Below are 15,448 nucleotides of genomic sequence, written 5' to 3' on the forward strand. Positions count from 1 at the left end.
CCAACAGGACAATGACCCCAAACACATGTCAAAAGTGGTAAAGGAATGGCTAAATCAGGCTAGAATGAAGGTTTTAGAATAGCCTTCCCAAAGTCCTGACTTAAACGTGTGGACACCCAACTGCGCCCAAGACCCAACCTGATGATTTTAGGTTGTCCTGAAGATTTTGGAGGTAATCCTCCTTTTTTATTGTCCCATTTACTCTCTGTAAAGCACCAGTTCCATTGGCAGCAAAACAGGCCCAGAGCTTAATACTACCACCACCATACTTGATGGTAGGGATGGTGTTTCTGGGATTAAAGGCCTCACCTTTTCTCCTCCAAACATATTGCTGGGTATTTTGGTCAAACATCTAAACTTTGGTTTCATCTGACCATAGAACTTTCCTCCAGAAGGTCTTATCTTTGTCCATGTGATTGAGCTGTTTGACCACGACTGTATATTACTGATCTCAAGATCATCTGTAAATATACCTAAATCGGATTGACTTTGTGGAATATAACGGGATGCTGGATATATGGCGTAGTTGATGAGCTAATAGTTTACCAGTTCTATCCTGCTGGTGCCCAGAGTCAAGACCAAACATGGTGAGGCTGCATTTCAGTTTTATGCTCCTAAAAACTGGAATAGTCTTCTAGGAGATCAGAGACAAATCTCAACGTTGGCAATGTACAAATGAAGGCTAAAAACACTTTCAATATTACGACTAAAAGTGTTTTATCTACACTCTTTGATTTTCATTGAATTAATGATTACTCTAATGATTTTATTACGCCTTTTTGTAATTTTATGCATATGTAAATCTCTTTGAATTGCCTTGCGTATGAATTTGCTTTGTAAATAAACTTGCCTTACCTAATTTACTTTGTCAGCAATAAGACAAAGCTAAGATTTGGATGTTTTGTTCTGATATCTTAGCATTTATTGACCTACATAGGATTATTCGTCACCGATTCTGTTCATAACTTTTATGGACAGAATTTCTAGGCGCAGTCAAGGCGTTGAGGGGATCCGGTTTGGTGGCTGCAGGATTAGGTCTCTGCTTTTTGCAGATGATGTGGTCCTGATGGCTTCATCTGGCCAGGATCTTCAGCTCTTGCTGGATCGGTTCGCAGCCGAGTGTGAAGCATCTGGGATGAGAATCAGCACCTCCAAGTCCGAGTCCATGGTTCTCGCCCGGAAAAGATTGGAGTGCCATCTCCGGGTTGGGGAGGAGACCATGCCCCAAGTGGAGGAGTTCAAGTACCTCGGAGTCTTGTTCACGAGTGAGGGAAGAGTGGATCGTGAGATCGACAGGCGGATCGGTGCGGCGTCTTCAGTAATGCGGACGCTGTATCGATCCGTTGTGGTGAAGAAGGAGCTGAGCCGGAAGGCAAAGCTCTCAATTTACCGGTCGATCTACGTTCCCATCCTCACCTATGGTCATGAGCTTTGGGTTATGACCGAAAGGACAAGATCACGGGTACAAGCGGCCGAAATGAGTTTCCTCCGCCGGGTGGCGGGGCTCTCCCTTAGAGATAGGGTGAGAAGCTCTGTCATCCGGGGGGAGCTCAAAGTAAAGCCGCTGCTCCTCCACATCAAGAGGAGCCAGATGAGGTGGTTCGGGCATCTGGTCAGGATGCCACCCGATCGCCTCCCTCGGGAGGTGTTTAGGGCACGCCCGACCGGTAGGAGGCCACGGGGAAGACCCAGGACACGTTGGGAAGACTATGTCTCCCGGCTGGCCTGGGAACGCCTCGGGATCCCCCGGGAGGAGCTGGACGAAGTGGCTGGGGAGAGGGAAGTCTGGGCTTCCCTGCTTAGGCTGCTGCCCCCGCGACCCGACCTCGGATAAGCGGAAGAAGATGGATGGATGGATGGATGGATAGGATTATTTAAATGTACAAAGTGCATCAAAGTGGTCCCCTATCCTTAGATTTGTGTCCTAACGACCCCTTCTGGATAAAGTTTGGACACTCCTGGGCTCCAGGAAATGTGAGGAGAGATTGGTGTGCTTCATTCTTTGTCATTAGGCCTCACAGCTCATTACATTTCAATTTCGTTTGGACAAGTGATTCATATTGCTGTTAAATCCAATCCAACACAACAACGGCTAGCAGAAGTCTGCCATTTGCAAAGCAAATAAACAAACGAAGAGAATCAACTCTGGTGCACCCACCCAAACACAACAGCACTTCCACAAGGAAGAAGCTACAGGACCGTGTTTACAAAATCCTCATTAAGGAAGTTGTGAGATACACACAGTTGAGGGCACGCACACACACACCCACACCCACACACACACACACTACAAGCAGAGAGCAGAGCCCACCATATCGTAGATAAGAGACTGCGAGAAAAAGCTGGGTCGACAGAGCAAAGCACAGAAAGAGCATCAGACACCACAGAGATGAGTCAATGGACGCCACTAAGAAGCTGTCACTGCCTTCGGACCTGCTGCACCATACGTGAAAAGGTGTGCTCGGTGAGCACTGCAAGGTGGCGTGTGACTCACACACGGCCGCAGAGAACACAGCAAAGGTCAACAACACTTTTTATTGACGGGGACTGCAGAACGCAAATTGCGGAATTTTTTATCTCCATGGCGAGCATTTTATTTTATTTATTGGGAACTATTTGCAGCACCAAAACTTTTCTCTTGCTTTGGGCCCTCCTGTTGCTCCACGGGCCTCTCTGCGGACAGAGCAGCCCCATCTCCAATACGGACCGGAGGCCTCGACCAGCTACGGGGACACGGGACGTCCTGGGAGGGGCGGCCAACCCGTCCCATTCGGAGCAGGAGAGCAATCCGAACAGGCAGGGGGTCCTGGAGAGCTTGAAAGAGCAGTTTTTGCAGACGTTCAACCTGTCCGGCCTGGGTCCGCCTCCACTGCCACCTGGAAGCATACGAGAGGAGCCACCGGAGTACATGATGGAGCTCTACAACCGCTTCGCCAACGACCGCACCTCCGAGCCCGTTGCCAGCATCATCCGCAGCTTCAAAAACGAGGGTAAGTCTGCTCTACTAAGTCTGTTCCTGAACTAAAGCCTTTGCATGTGAACTACGGATGTTCCCTTCACGGTTTTACGCTTCCGATTCTGATCATTCATGAGTGGGATCAATACCGATACTAATCATGTGTATTACATATACATTTTTCTTCAGTTTAACAATAGCTACACAATATTTGAACTTTTTCCTTATTCTCTTTCTCTGTGTGTAAAATGTTCAGCCTTATTCCCCCCCCCAGTGACAGTGATACTTAATAATGATACTTGAAATACTACCCAGTGACAGTGATACTTAATAACATACTAGCCAACCCTCCCGGATTTTCCGGGAGACTCCCGAAATTCAGCGCCTCTCCCGAGACAAATTTTCTCCCGAAAAGCTCCCGAAATTCAGGCACACAATATAAACAGGTGACTGCCCAATCACGTTATAACTGTAGAATGATCGAGGGCGAGTTCTTGGTTTCTTATGTGGGTTTATTGTTAGGCAGTTTCATTAACGTCCTCCCAGCGCGGTAACAACACACAACAACAGCATTTTGTCTACCGTAAAGCAGTTCGTCTGCCGTAAACAGCAATGTTGTGACACTCTTAAACAGGACAATACTGCCATCTAGTGCATTTGATGAAAGCACTTTTGTGCGTGCCACACAGCAATGCATCATTAGTGGTTCAGCATGGTTAGAAAAATAGTGTCCAAGGATGGACAATTCAACCCTTAACTCAACAATCAGTAGATGAGTGTTATGTGTGTGTATATGTGTAAATAAATGAACACTGAAATTCAAGTATTTCTTTTATATATATATATATATATATATATATATATATATATATATATATACATGAAATACTTCACTTGGTGAATCCTAGCTGTAAATATACTCCTCCCCTCTTAACCACGCCCCCAACCACCCCCCGCCCCCAACCACGCCCCCGCCCCCCACCTCCCGAAATCGGAGGTCTCAAGGTTGGCAAGTATGCTTAATAATGATACTTAAAATACCAAGAAATGCATTTTTGTCGTAATGGAAGTGATTAGCTGTGTATGGAGACACATCATTAGCTGCTAGCTGCTCGTCAGCCGGGGAACTACAGATAAAAAGTGTCAGCCAGAGGGGATCGGTGTTTGTGATCTGCAATAAAATTAATTAATCGGCAATGACGATTACATACTTTTTTTTATGAAACTCGTCCTGATACTGATCGGTGGCTAATCGATCGGCACATCCCTAAGGTAAACTTTTTCTCGAAAGTGTTGCATGAACTTGTCCAAGTTATTGCATTATTTATATCCAAAAATTACAATTATAGTATAGTATTTTCATCAGTGACGTGCGGTGAGGTTGATGACTGGTGAGGCACTGACTTCATCACAGTCAGACTTACAAACATATGAACCCTAAAGAGTATCTTATTCACCATTTGATTGGCAGCAGTTAACGGGTTATGTTTAAAAGCTCATACCAGCATTCTTCCCTGCTTGGCACTCAGCATCAAGGCTTGGAATTGGGGGTTAAATCACCAAAAATGATTCCCAGGCGCGGCGCCGCTGCTGCCCACTGCTCCCCTCACCTCCCAGGGGGTGATCAAGGGGATGGGTCAAATGCAGATGACAAATTTCATTACACCTAGTGTGTGTGTGACAATCATTGGTACTTTAACTTAACTTTAACTTTACACATACAAACTGTAGCACACAAAAAAGCACATTTAATTAAAAAAAACGTTATTATGGTCTTACTTTTACTTAGAAATTAAGTCCATGCGCCGCAACTAAAGCCCTCACTTAAACTTTCCACGTGCAAGATTGAATCTATTTAAAAAAGTGTAACCGAGGGTTTATAAATGTCGCCTATACTGTATGAAACTACAAAATAACAAACACGGAGGCTCCAGTTTACACGAGGACCACTTTATTTACCTTCTTTCAAAAACCTCCGCAACGTGACATCACTTCCGCTCTTAGCGCCTTCAAAATAAGAGCTCAAGGCATATACTGTATAACAGCGCGTAACAGGAACTTAACATCACAAAGAGGAAAGCCCATGAAAATAGGTTACAAAAGTTATTTAATAAGAAGCCAAAAAGTGCAAAAACAATAATGTTCGTGTTGGAGGAGTTGTGAATTAGGTACACCTGCAGTCTGCAGGTGTATCTAATGTTGTGTCCCTGCAGTCATTCACAACTCCTCCAACACCAACATTATTGTTTTTGCACTTTTTGGCTTCTTATGAAATAATTTTTTTAAATAGATTCAATCTTGCACGTGGAAAGTTTAAGTGTGGGCTTTAGTTGATATAACAATTCTACGGTGGGGGTGCAGGAGGCGAGCCTCAGCCAGTGCGTCTTTTGCAGCCGTTTTATGATCGCTCAGCACAAGAAATACTTTACACACATACAGTTGTTGACAAAATACACTGTACATTATATACCTCAGCTAACTAAACTATGGAAATGTATAATGTAGTTCATATAGCAATACGGTCTCACTGCACAGCAGGCCAGCAGTTAGCCGAGTCATTGCGCAATCCATGTTGCGGCACTGAGTGACGTGCCTCAACTGGCTGCTGTTCACTGCACCGTCTCTTCTCAGTATTTGAACGGCAAATGTGAAAATTCAGAGATTTTGAATAAAAATAATCTAAAACTGGTGAAGTTAAATGGAAAATAACCTTATAGTATAATCACTGGATACATATAACAATTTAATAAATTTTTTTTCTTTTTACATTTTTTTTCTTTCCATGATGAGGCCCCGCCTCACCTGCCTCTAGTGACCGCACGTCACTGATTTTCATGTATAGCCAAACATTTTTAAAATGTACTTGTCCTTATTCAATGTATTAATTGATTCTATTTATTAATAACAAATTTAACGTTATTCACTTTTTATTCCTATTTCTTTTCCTTAGCACTTTGGAAGCTATAAACACTTTCAATTTCTTTTCTCACAGGAATTAAACACAGTTTTGTCAGTTATGATGTGGATGAATTATCAGTAACACACACAAAAAAGAGGTAGGATTGAATAAGGGCCGCTTCTTCCTACTCCTTTTCAGGCATGTTGAGTTGTACAAATGTAAGCATGTGATGAGTGTGTGCATTCTAAAGTCTAAGCTCAAATCAAGTTCGCCAATCAATTTGGGTCTTGTATTAGTGCCATTTATTTAACCACTTGTGTATCTGTGCACACTTCGGGCATGCGTATGTACATGAGAAAGCCTACTAACAATTCATATTCAATATATTTAGTATTTGTACAAACCCCGTTTCCATATGAGTTGGGAAATTGTGTTAGATGTAAATATAAACGGAATACAATGATTTGCAAATCCTTTTCAACCCATATTCAATTGAATGCACTACAAAGACAACATATTTGATGTTCAAACTCATAAACTTTATTTTTTTTTTGCAAATAATAATTAACTTAGAATTTCATGGCTGCAACACGTGCCAAAGTAGTTGGGAAAGGGCATGTTCACCACTGTGTTACATGGCCTTTCCTTTTAACAACACTCTGTAAACGTTTGGGAACTGAGTAGACACATTTTTGTAAGCTTCTCAGGTGGAATTCTTTCCCATTCTTGCTTGATGTACAGCTTAAGTTGTTCAACAGTCCGGGGGTCTCCGTTGTGGTATTTTAGGCTTCATAATGCGCCACACATTTTCAATGGGAGACAGGTCTGGACTACAGGCAGGCCAGTCTAGTACCCGCACTCTTTTACTATGAAGCCACGTTGATGTAACACGTGGCTTGGCATTGTCTTGCTGAAATAAGCAGGGGCGTCCATGGTAACGTTGCTTGGATGGCAACATATGTTGCTCCAAAACCTGTATGTACCTTTCACCATTAATAGCGCCTTCACATATGTGTAAGTTACCCATGTCTTGGGCACTAATACACCCCCATACCATCACAGATGCTGGCTTTTACACTTTGCGCCTATAACAATCCGGATGGTTCTTTTCCTCTTTGATCCGGAGGTCACGACGTCCACAGTTTCCAAAAACAATTTGAAATGTGGACTCGTCAGACCACAGAGCACTTTTCCACTTTGTATCAGTCCATCTTAGATGAGCTCAGGCCCAGCGAAGCCCACAGCATTTCTGGGTGTTGTTGATAAACGGTTTTTGCCTTGCATAGGAGAGTTTTAACTTGCACTTACAGATGTAGCGACCAACTGTAGTTACTGACAGTGGGTTTCTGAAGTGTTCCTGAGCCCATGTGGTGATATCCTTTACACACTGATGTCGCTTGTTGATGCAGTACAGCCTGAGGGATCGAAGGTCACGGGCTTAGCTGCTTACGTGCAGTGATTTCTCCAGATCCTCTGAACCCTTTGATGATATTACGGACCGTAGATGTAGAAATCCCTAAATTCCTTGCAATAGCTGGTTGAGAAAGGTTTTTCTTAAACTGTTCAACAATTTGCTCACGCATTTGTTGACAAAGTGGTGACCCTCGCCCAATCCTTGTTTGTGAATGACTGAGCATTTCATGGAATCTACTTTTATACCCAATCATGGCACCCACCTGTTCCCAATTTGCCTGTTCACCTGTGGGATGTTCCAAATAAGTGTTTGATGAGCATTCCTCAACTTTATCAGTATTTATTGCCACCTTTCCCAACTTCTTTGTCACGCGTTGCTGGCATCAAATTCTAAAGTTAATGATTATTTGCAAAAAAAAAAAAAAAAGTTTATGAGTTTGAACATCAAATATGTTGTCTTTGTCGCATATTCAACTGAATATGGGTTGAACATGATCATTGTATTCCGTTTATATTTACATCTAACACAATTTCCCAACTCATACGGAAACGGGGTTTGTAAAACAATAGACATTTAGACAACAAAAAAAGCCGTTTCAAACCACATGTCGTGAAATAACCTTGCCTTTGTTGTTCTAGTTTCAAAAATATAATTTTGAGCAAGTTGCAAACATCTCCGTTTATAATGGGTGGATTTTTCAATAGTTTGTTATTATACTATGTTGTCATATGTCTTTATGGTTCATCACATTTTCTTAAATTTGGCTAAATTGTTATTTTTGAGCATTGATTGACTGCCTCAAAGTGAAACATCCAGAGTCAATATTTAACTCTTATCAAGTTACTAAACTTTGCACAAATAACAAAATAACAATACATACCTGCCAACTACTCCGGTTTTCCCGTAATTAGTACGGTTTTCATCAACCTATTCCGGGTTACGGTTGCAGTGATAAAAAATACGGTTTTTCATTAATTAAAAAAAAAATTTTTTTTTAAAGTTTTATTCACGAAATCGCGTAACAACAATGACAATCGACACTGCTTCCCGTAACTTCCTATCGAGCCATTCCGAATGCCATGCGCGAGGCTATTTATAGCACCGCTGCCAAGCACGAGGCACCAGTTGCCATTGTTTCCAAACGAGCGAACGATCATGGAATCAGCCGGAGAAAAATCGCAAACGAGTCTTAAACCGAAAAGAAAACTGCAGTCATTCCGTGTAGAATATTCAAAAGCCTATCCGGGAATAATTATCCGTTCCAAAAAGGGTGAAAACTACGCGAATTGCACCTTGTGCAGACAAGATTTTTCGATCGGACACGGAGGAATTAGCGATGTAAAAGACCACGTTGGGACAAAAAAACACAAGTCTAATGCCGTTGCTAGCGATACAAGTGGAAAACTTTCAACGTTTTTCGGATTTTAGCCTCAAAAAGGTAATGACACCAATGTTATCTATTGGAATTGTTTAGTACTGTTATACTGTTAAAAGTGTTTATACTATTTATGCTTTCAAGTCCAAGTTGAAGAAATCTTGTTAAATGTTGACAGCATAACTACCAAAATACAGAAGTATGTCCTTAATATTTTTGCAGTGCTATTTCTGTTGAAAAGTTAAAATGATTACATTAGAGATGTGATGTGCCACTTTTCAAGTGTCTGATGGCTTAAATTAATTTTCATTAATTTTTCATATTTTGAATTCTTTTGAAAGGCTTACAAAAAAACTACATTTGAATTGTAATTCCATGCTATTGACAGGACTATTAATTTTAATGAAGTTAGCTTACCATGTTTACAGTATGATAATTGTGATAGAAATGTGAATTTTAGGCACAGAATATTTTTTACAATTGAACAAGGCAGTAGATTATACAAGCTTGGACAGAAAGTTAATAATGACACCAATTTTTTTTTTTAATGGAATTGTTTAGTACTGTTTTACCATTTGTTTACTGTAAAAAGTGTTTATACTGTTTATACTTTCAATTAACAAATTGAAGTCTTGTGAAAGGTTGACAGGATAACTGGCATTAACCGTCAAAATAATTTCAAACTATTGAAGTTAGCTTACAGAATAAACATGTCAATCAACCCATATGATTTTTGCTGTAATATTTTTGTTTTGAAAAGTCACTGTGACTGATAGAAAAGTGATGGTTTTAGCAACATTTTAACCTGTCTGAATGCTAATAATCATTTTGCGTCGGGGGGCGACCCTGCTAAAAATGTTCTATAGAATTTCTATAAAGAAAGTCTAAAGAATTTCTAAAGAATATCTCAATAGAATTTCTAATGAACTTTAGGACCGAAGTTCTATAGAACAGGATTCTAAAGAATGGTTCTATAGAACAGGATTCTAAAGAATGGTTCTATAGAACAGGATTCTAAAGAATGGTTCTATAGAACAGGATTCTAAAGAATGGTTCTATAGAACACAATTCTGAAGAATAGTGCTATAGAAGAAAGTTCTAAAGAGTTAAAGTTAAAGTTAAAGTACCAATGATTGTCACACACACACACTAGGTGTGGTGAAATTATTCTCTGCATTTGACCCATCACCCTTGATCACCCCCTGGGAGGTGAGGGGAGCAGTGAGCAGCAGCGGTGGCCACGCCCGGGAATCATTTTTGGTGATTTAACCCCCAATTCCAACCCTTGATGCTGAGTGCCAAGCAGGGAGGCAATGGGTCCCATTTTTATAGTCTTTGGTATGACCCGGCCGGGATTTGAACTCACAACCTACCGATCTCAGGGCGGACGCTCTAACCACTAGGCCACTGAGTAGGTATAGGTAGGTAGGTAGTTCTATAGAACAGGCCTGAACCCCCCACCAGGACTTTGTCCTGGACCTACCGGGGCCTGCGGCCCCTGGACCCTGGCTACTAGGTTTTTCTGATTTCAAAAGTTGGCAGGTATGACAATAGTCAACTTTAATTAAAATCTGAATTTTTTTCTTTATTCCCCAGATTTGTCTTCAAGTGCCGTAGGTGTCGGAGGCGTAAGGCGCCACCCACTTCTCTTCAACGTGTCCGTCCCCCACCACGAGCGCATCACGGCCGCCGAGCTCCGCCTCTACACCCTCGTCCAGACTGACCGCCGTTTGTACGCCGGTGTGGACCGCAGGGTCACCATCTACGAGGTGGTACCCGGTGACGGAGATGACAACGCCACTCATGAGAACGTTCTCGTAGAGGTAGGGGCGGAGAAGGCCGTGGCGCTGGTGGAGTTGGCTTCACGGCAAGTGTTCGGCACGGACGACGGCTGGGAAGCGTTTGACCTCACCTCTTCCGTCCTGCGGTGGCGTACGTCCGAGCGCGGCACCACGCACCGATTGGAGGTGCACATTGACAGCATGGCACTTGAGGTCGAGGCTCAAGGGCTCAGGGAGGAAAACGAAATAGAGAACTCGGCAGGAAACATGAAGATCGACACCAGCAACAAGGAAAAGCACAAACCTCTGCTGATTGTTTTCTCCGATGACCAAAGCAGCGACCATCGAGATAACAAGCGTGAGCTGAGTGAAATGATTGACCACGAAGCCAACGTCATCCTCCAAAACGACGTAGAGAACGACTTGTGGGGCGGGTATGACGCCGACGACGAGTCAGAGCCGGACGAAGCGGACCTGATACAAATGCGCTCCAATCTGATCTACGATACGACCTCACGTATCCGCCGCAACGCCAAGGGCAACCATTGCAGGAGACAACCTCTCCATGTGGAGTTCAAGGACATCGGCTGGGACAGCTGGATCCTCGCGCCCAGCCACTACGACGCCTACGAGTGCTCGGGGACGTGCTCGTTTCCGCTGACAAAACACGTCACGCCGACTAAACACGCCATCGTCCAGACACTGGTGAACATCAACAGTCCTCAGAGGGCGGCGCGGGCGTGTTGCGTGCCCACCAAGCTGGATCCGATCTCGCTTCTGTACCTGGACGACACAGGTGTGGTCACGTACAAGCACAAGTACGAAGGCATGGCTGTAGCCGAGTGTGGCTGTAGATAGTCGACGCTCTTGGAAAGAGACAAGCAAGTGCATTGACCGTTGTGTCAGGTGTTGTCCGGAGTATTCTGTACATTGTATTTATTATGAAGAATAGTTGCCAAGTTTCCAACACAGTGGAGATGAGGTCTCACAACTGAAATGTTGTTCGGAACTAAACACATTCTTCAGGGTTCTGTGGGAACTAGTGGGCCAGTGCTCCCCCCCCCGCCCCGCTTCGTCCCCCATGACATGTGTTTCCCTCCACTTATCACTTGATGCAAACACTAATCAGCACTTCAGTGAAATGACCTCCTTAAGGCAACCTGAACTCTCCAAGCCCGCCTCCTGTGGCCTCCTGATACGTAGGCACCACGCAAGGAGTCCGACTGGCGAGGTTATCTATCCAAACCCGGTTTCCCACTCGGCATGCCTCCATCCCCCCCGTCCCCTCACGGCAAAGCTACAGTGATAGCAAGGTGTTTGCGGCTGAGAAACATGTATTCCACCCATCAGACATGGACGCCATTCCAGGCAAGGTTTGAGGTGGTGGGATGGGGCACGGAACAAGGACCACATTCCTGGGGAGTCTTAACTCGCTGACCCGGCCGGCACCATCTCCTTCCAGTGCGTTTCTAGCTCCGGAGTTGGGTCATCCATCACTATTTTGGGGTCCTTATCAGCCGTGGAGCAGAAAAAGAACAGCAGTGTTGAGTTTGCTCGTCTTTTGTAATAAGGCTTTTGATAGCTCTGCTGCTTGGAATAAATGACCGACTATTTATTGCTCTAATTTATTATTATTTTTGATAAAACAGATGACTATATATGTAAATGTTCTATGTTACCCAATGTTGAGCATCCAATAAGACTATAAGGTTGAATCTCATTGTTTGAGTTAATATAGGGCAGGGGTCGGCAACCTTTACCAGTCAAAGAGCCATTTTGACCAATTTCACAAATTATAGAAAACAATGGGAGCCGCAAAAAAAATTTTAAATTTTAAATGAAATAACACTGCATATGAAGTTTTTTTTTCTGCTTTGTGCTATGTATAACCAGGGGTCTCAGACACGCTGCCCACATTTTTTGATAGCTGGTGCGGCACGCGGGTTTTTATGTAATGGTACAGCATATGGCACCCACTACAGTCAGCGTGCCTGATCAGCCACACGTTGTATGGGGCTTTCGCTTTGCTCACGTAGGTGACAGCATAGCATACTTGGTCAACAACCACACAGCTCACACTGACGGTGGCGGTATAAAATTAAAAAAACTTTAACACTCTTACTAATAATGCACCACACTGTGAACCCACACCAAACAAGAATGACAAACACATTTCGGGAGAACATCTGCACCGTAACACAACATAAACACAACAGGACAAATACCCAGAATCCCATGCAGCCCTAACTCTTCCGGGATACCCGCTACCAAACCCCGCCCACCTCAACCGATGCACAGAGGGGGAGGGGGGGGGTTGATGTGTGAGGGAGCAGGGTTGGGGTGGGGGCGGGGTTTGGTGGTAGCAGGGGTGTATAATGTACCCCGGAAGAGTCAGGGCTGCATGGGATTCTGGGTGTTTGTTCTGTTGTGTTTATGTTGTGTTAAGGTGCAGATGTTCTCCAGAAATGTGTTTGTCATTCTTGTTTGGTTTTGATTCAAAGTGTGGCGCATTATTAGTAAGAGTCTTAAAGTTGTTTTATATGACCACCGTCAGTGTAACCTGTGTGGCTGTTGACAAAGTATGCCTTGCTGTCACTTACGTGTGCAAGCAAAAGATATATAATGTTTAACAAGTGTTGGGCTGGCACGCTGTTAATACAGTTTGTAGAGGGCGCCAAATGTTGTACCATCATGGCACGCCCTTATTATAGCCGTAAGGGTGAAAATCAGTGAATATTAATCCCGGGAGTTTTCTGCGAGAGGCACTGAAATCCGGAAGTCTCATGGGAAATTTGGGGGGTTCAGCAAGTAAGCTGCTTAGCCGCATCAGAGTGATCAAAGAGCCGCATGCGGCTCCGGAGCCGCGGGTTGCCGACCCCTGATATAGGGTTTAAAATCTCAGCATGCCATTTTTACAGTCACAATTATGAATGCCGGACATATTTGGTCCATCGTTAACGATCATTTGGATTTGCTTCCGTCAACCAACGGTATCAGCACACAGGTCAAAGTTCGCACATGTCTTCTAAACAAAGACCCATGGGAAAGTGACTTAGCGGGGCCTTTAATGAAGAAAACGGATCGTCTGCTCTGACGGAAAATGTGAAGTCTAAAAACAAATAATGTCAATGATAGGATCAGACCACATATTGTAATATCATGTTGCTCTTTGGATGTACCAACAACATACAGGAAAGCTGTAAATAAAGGAGGTGATTCTTTTCATGCTCTGAAATGTTTTTGCCAAACTTGTCATCCATTCTTTGCCATAAATAATTGGCGTGACTCTCTAGAGTAGTCTAAGAAAATGTCAAGACTGTAGACACAGGGTTTCTGCGGGTTTCAACAAGTCAAATTTAGGACTTCTTAAGACCATAACAAATAACATTTAAGACCATTTCTTATCCATACTGACAAAAAAGTAATAAGACATGAAAGAAAATCAGAGGTCAGAATACATTTTATTGAAGACCTTTATTAAAGGGGAACATTATCACAATTTCAGAATTGTTAAAACCATTAAAAATCAGTTCCCAGTGGCTTATTATATTTTTCGAAGTTTTTTTCAAAATTTTACCCATCACGCAATATCCCTAAAAAGAGCTTCAAAGTGCCTGATTTTAGCCACCCGTCCATTTTCCTGTGACGTCACATAGTGAAGCCAACACAAACAAACATGGCGGAAAGAACAGCAAGCTATAGCGACATTAGCTCGGATTCAGACTCGGATTTCAGCGGCTTAAGCGATTCAACAGATTACGCATGTATTGAAACGGATGGTTGTAGTGTGGAGGCAGGTAGCGAAAACGAAATTGAAGAAGAAACTGAAGCTATTGAGCCATATCGGTTTGAACCGTATGCAAGCGAAACCGACGAAAATGACACAACGGGAGAAAGCGAGGACGAATTCGGCGATCGCCTTCTAACCAACGATTGGTATGTGTTTGTTTGGCATGAAAGGAAACTAACAACTATGAACTAGGTTTACAGCATATTAAATACATTTGGCAACAACATGCACTTTGAGAGTGCAGACAGCCCAATTTTCATCAATTAATATATTCTGTAGACATACCCTCATGTCAGCAGGCCAGGGAAGCTAGGGTGGATATTCTTCTCTTGATCATCTTCGGTGGCATAAGGGACGGTGTGAGCCAAGACATCCAGGGGGTTTAGCTCGCTCGACTGCGGGAACAAACTGCCGCCATTGCTTGCCGTGCTACCGAGGTCCTTTGTCCCTGAATTGCTCACACACTCCGGCAGATTCAATGGGGGTCTGGCGGCAGATTTCTTTGACTTTATCGTTGGAAATGCATCTGCTTTGAGTGTCGCAGGATATCCACACATTCTTGCCATCTCTGTCGTAGCATAGCTTTCGTCGGTAAAGTGTGCGGAACAAACGTCCAATTTCTTGCCACTTTCGCATCTTTGGGCCACTGGTGCAACTTGAATCCGTCCCTGTTCGTGTTGTTACACCCTCCGACAACACACCGACGAGGCATGATGTCTCCAAGGTACGGAAAACAGTCGAAAAAACGGAAAATAACAGAGCTGTTTTGACTCGGTGTTTGAGAAAATGGCGGATTGCTTCCCGATGTGACGTCATCGCTCCGAGAGCGAATATTAGAAAGGCCAAAATTCACCCATTTAGAGTTCGGAAATCGGTTAAAAAAATATATGGTCTTTTTTCTGCAACATCAAGGTATATATTGACGCTTACATAGGTCTGGTGATAATGTTCCCCTTTAAACACTCTTGTTGGTGATTGATTGTACTTGCAGTTTTCTTTAGCTCCAAGGTGGATTAATATGCAGTCATACACAATAATAAAAGCAGTGACACTGAGTCACACTTGCCAACCCTCCCGAATTTTCCGGGAGACTCCCCCGAAAATCTCCCGGGACTACCATTCTCCCGAATTTCTCCCGATTTCCAGCCGGACTTAAGGCACGCCCCTTCCAGGTCCGTACGAGCCTGAGTGAGGACAGCCTGTCGTCACGTCCGCTTGGCCAACCAAAAAGTG

General features: G+C 43.5%; 1 protein-coding gene across 1 annotated transcript; it reads left to right on the forward strand.

Annotated features, from left to right (window-relative positions):
- The first annotated feature begins 1,797 nt into the window (after positions 1–1,797).
- Positions 1,798–12,366, forward strand: LOC133622909 (bone morphogenetic protein 10-like). Its single transcript, XM_061985759.2, has 2 exons — positions 1,798–2,990; positions 10,241–12,366. Exons 1-2 carry the CDS (start codon positions 2,390–2,392, stop codon positions 11,281–11,283), a joined length of 1,644 nt encoding a protein of 547 aa, XP_061841743.1. The 5' UTR covers positions 1,798–2,389; the 3' UTR covers positions 11,284–12,366.
- The last annotated feature ends 3,082 nt before the right edge of the window (positions 12,367–15,448 follow it).

The sequence above is a fragment of the Nerophis lumbriciformis genome, linkage group LG12, assembly GCF_033978685.3.
Source record: "Nerophis lumbriciformis linkage group LG12, RoL_Nlum_v2.1, whole genome shotgun sequence".
In the NCBI taxonomy this organism is placed as follows: Eukaryota; Metazoa; Chordata; class Actinopteri; order Syngnathiformes; family Syngnathidae; genus Nerophis; species Nerophis lumbriciformis.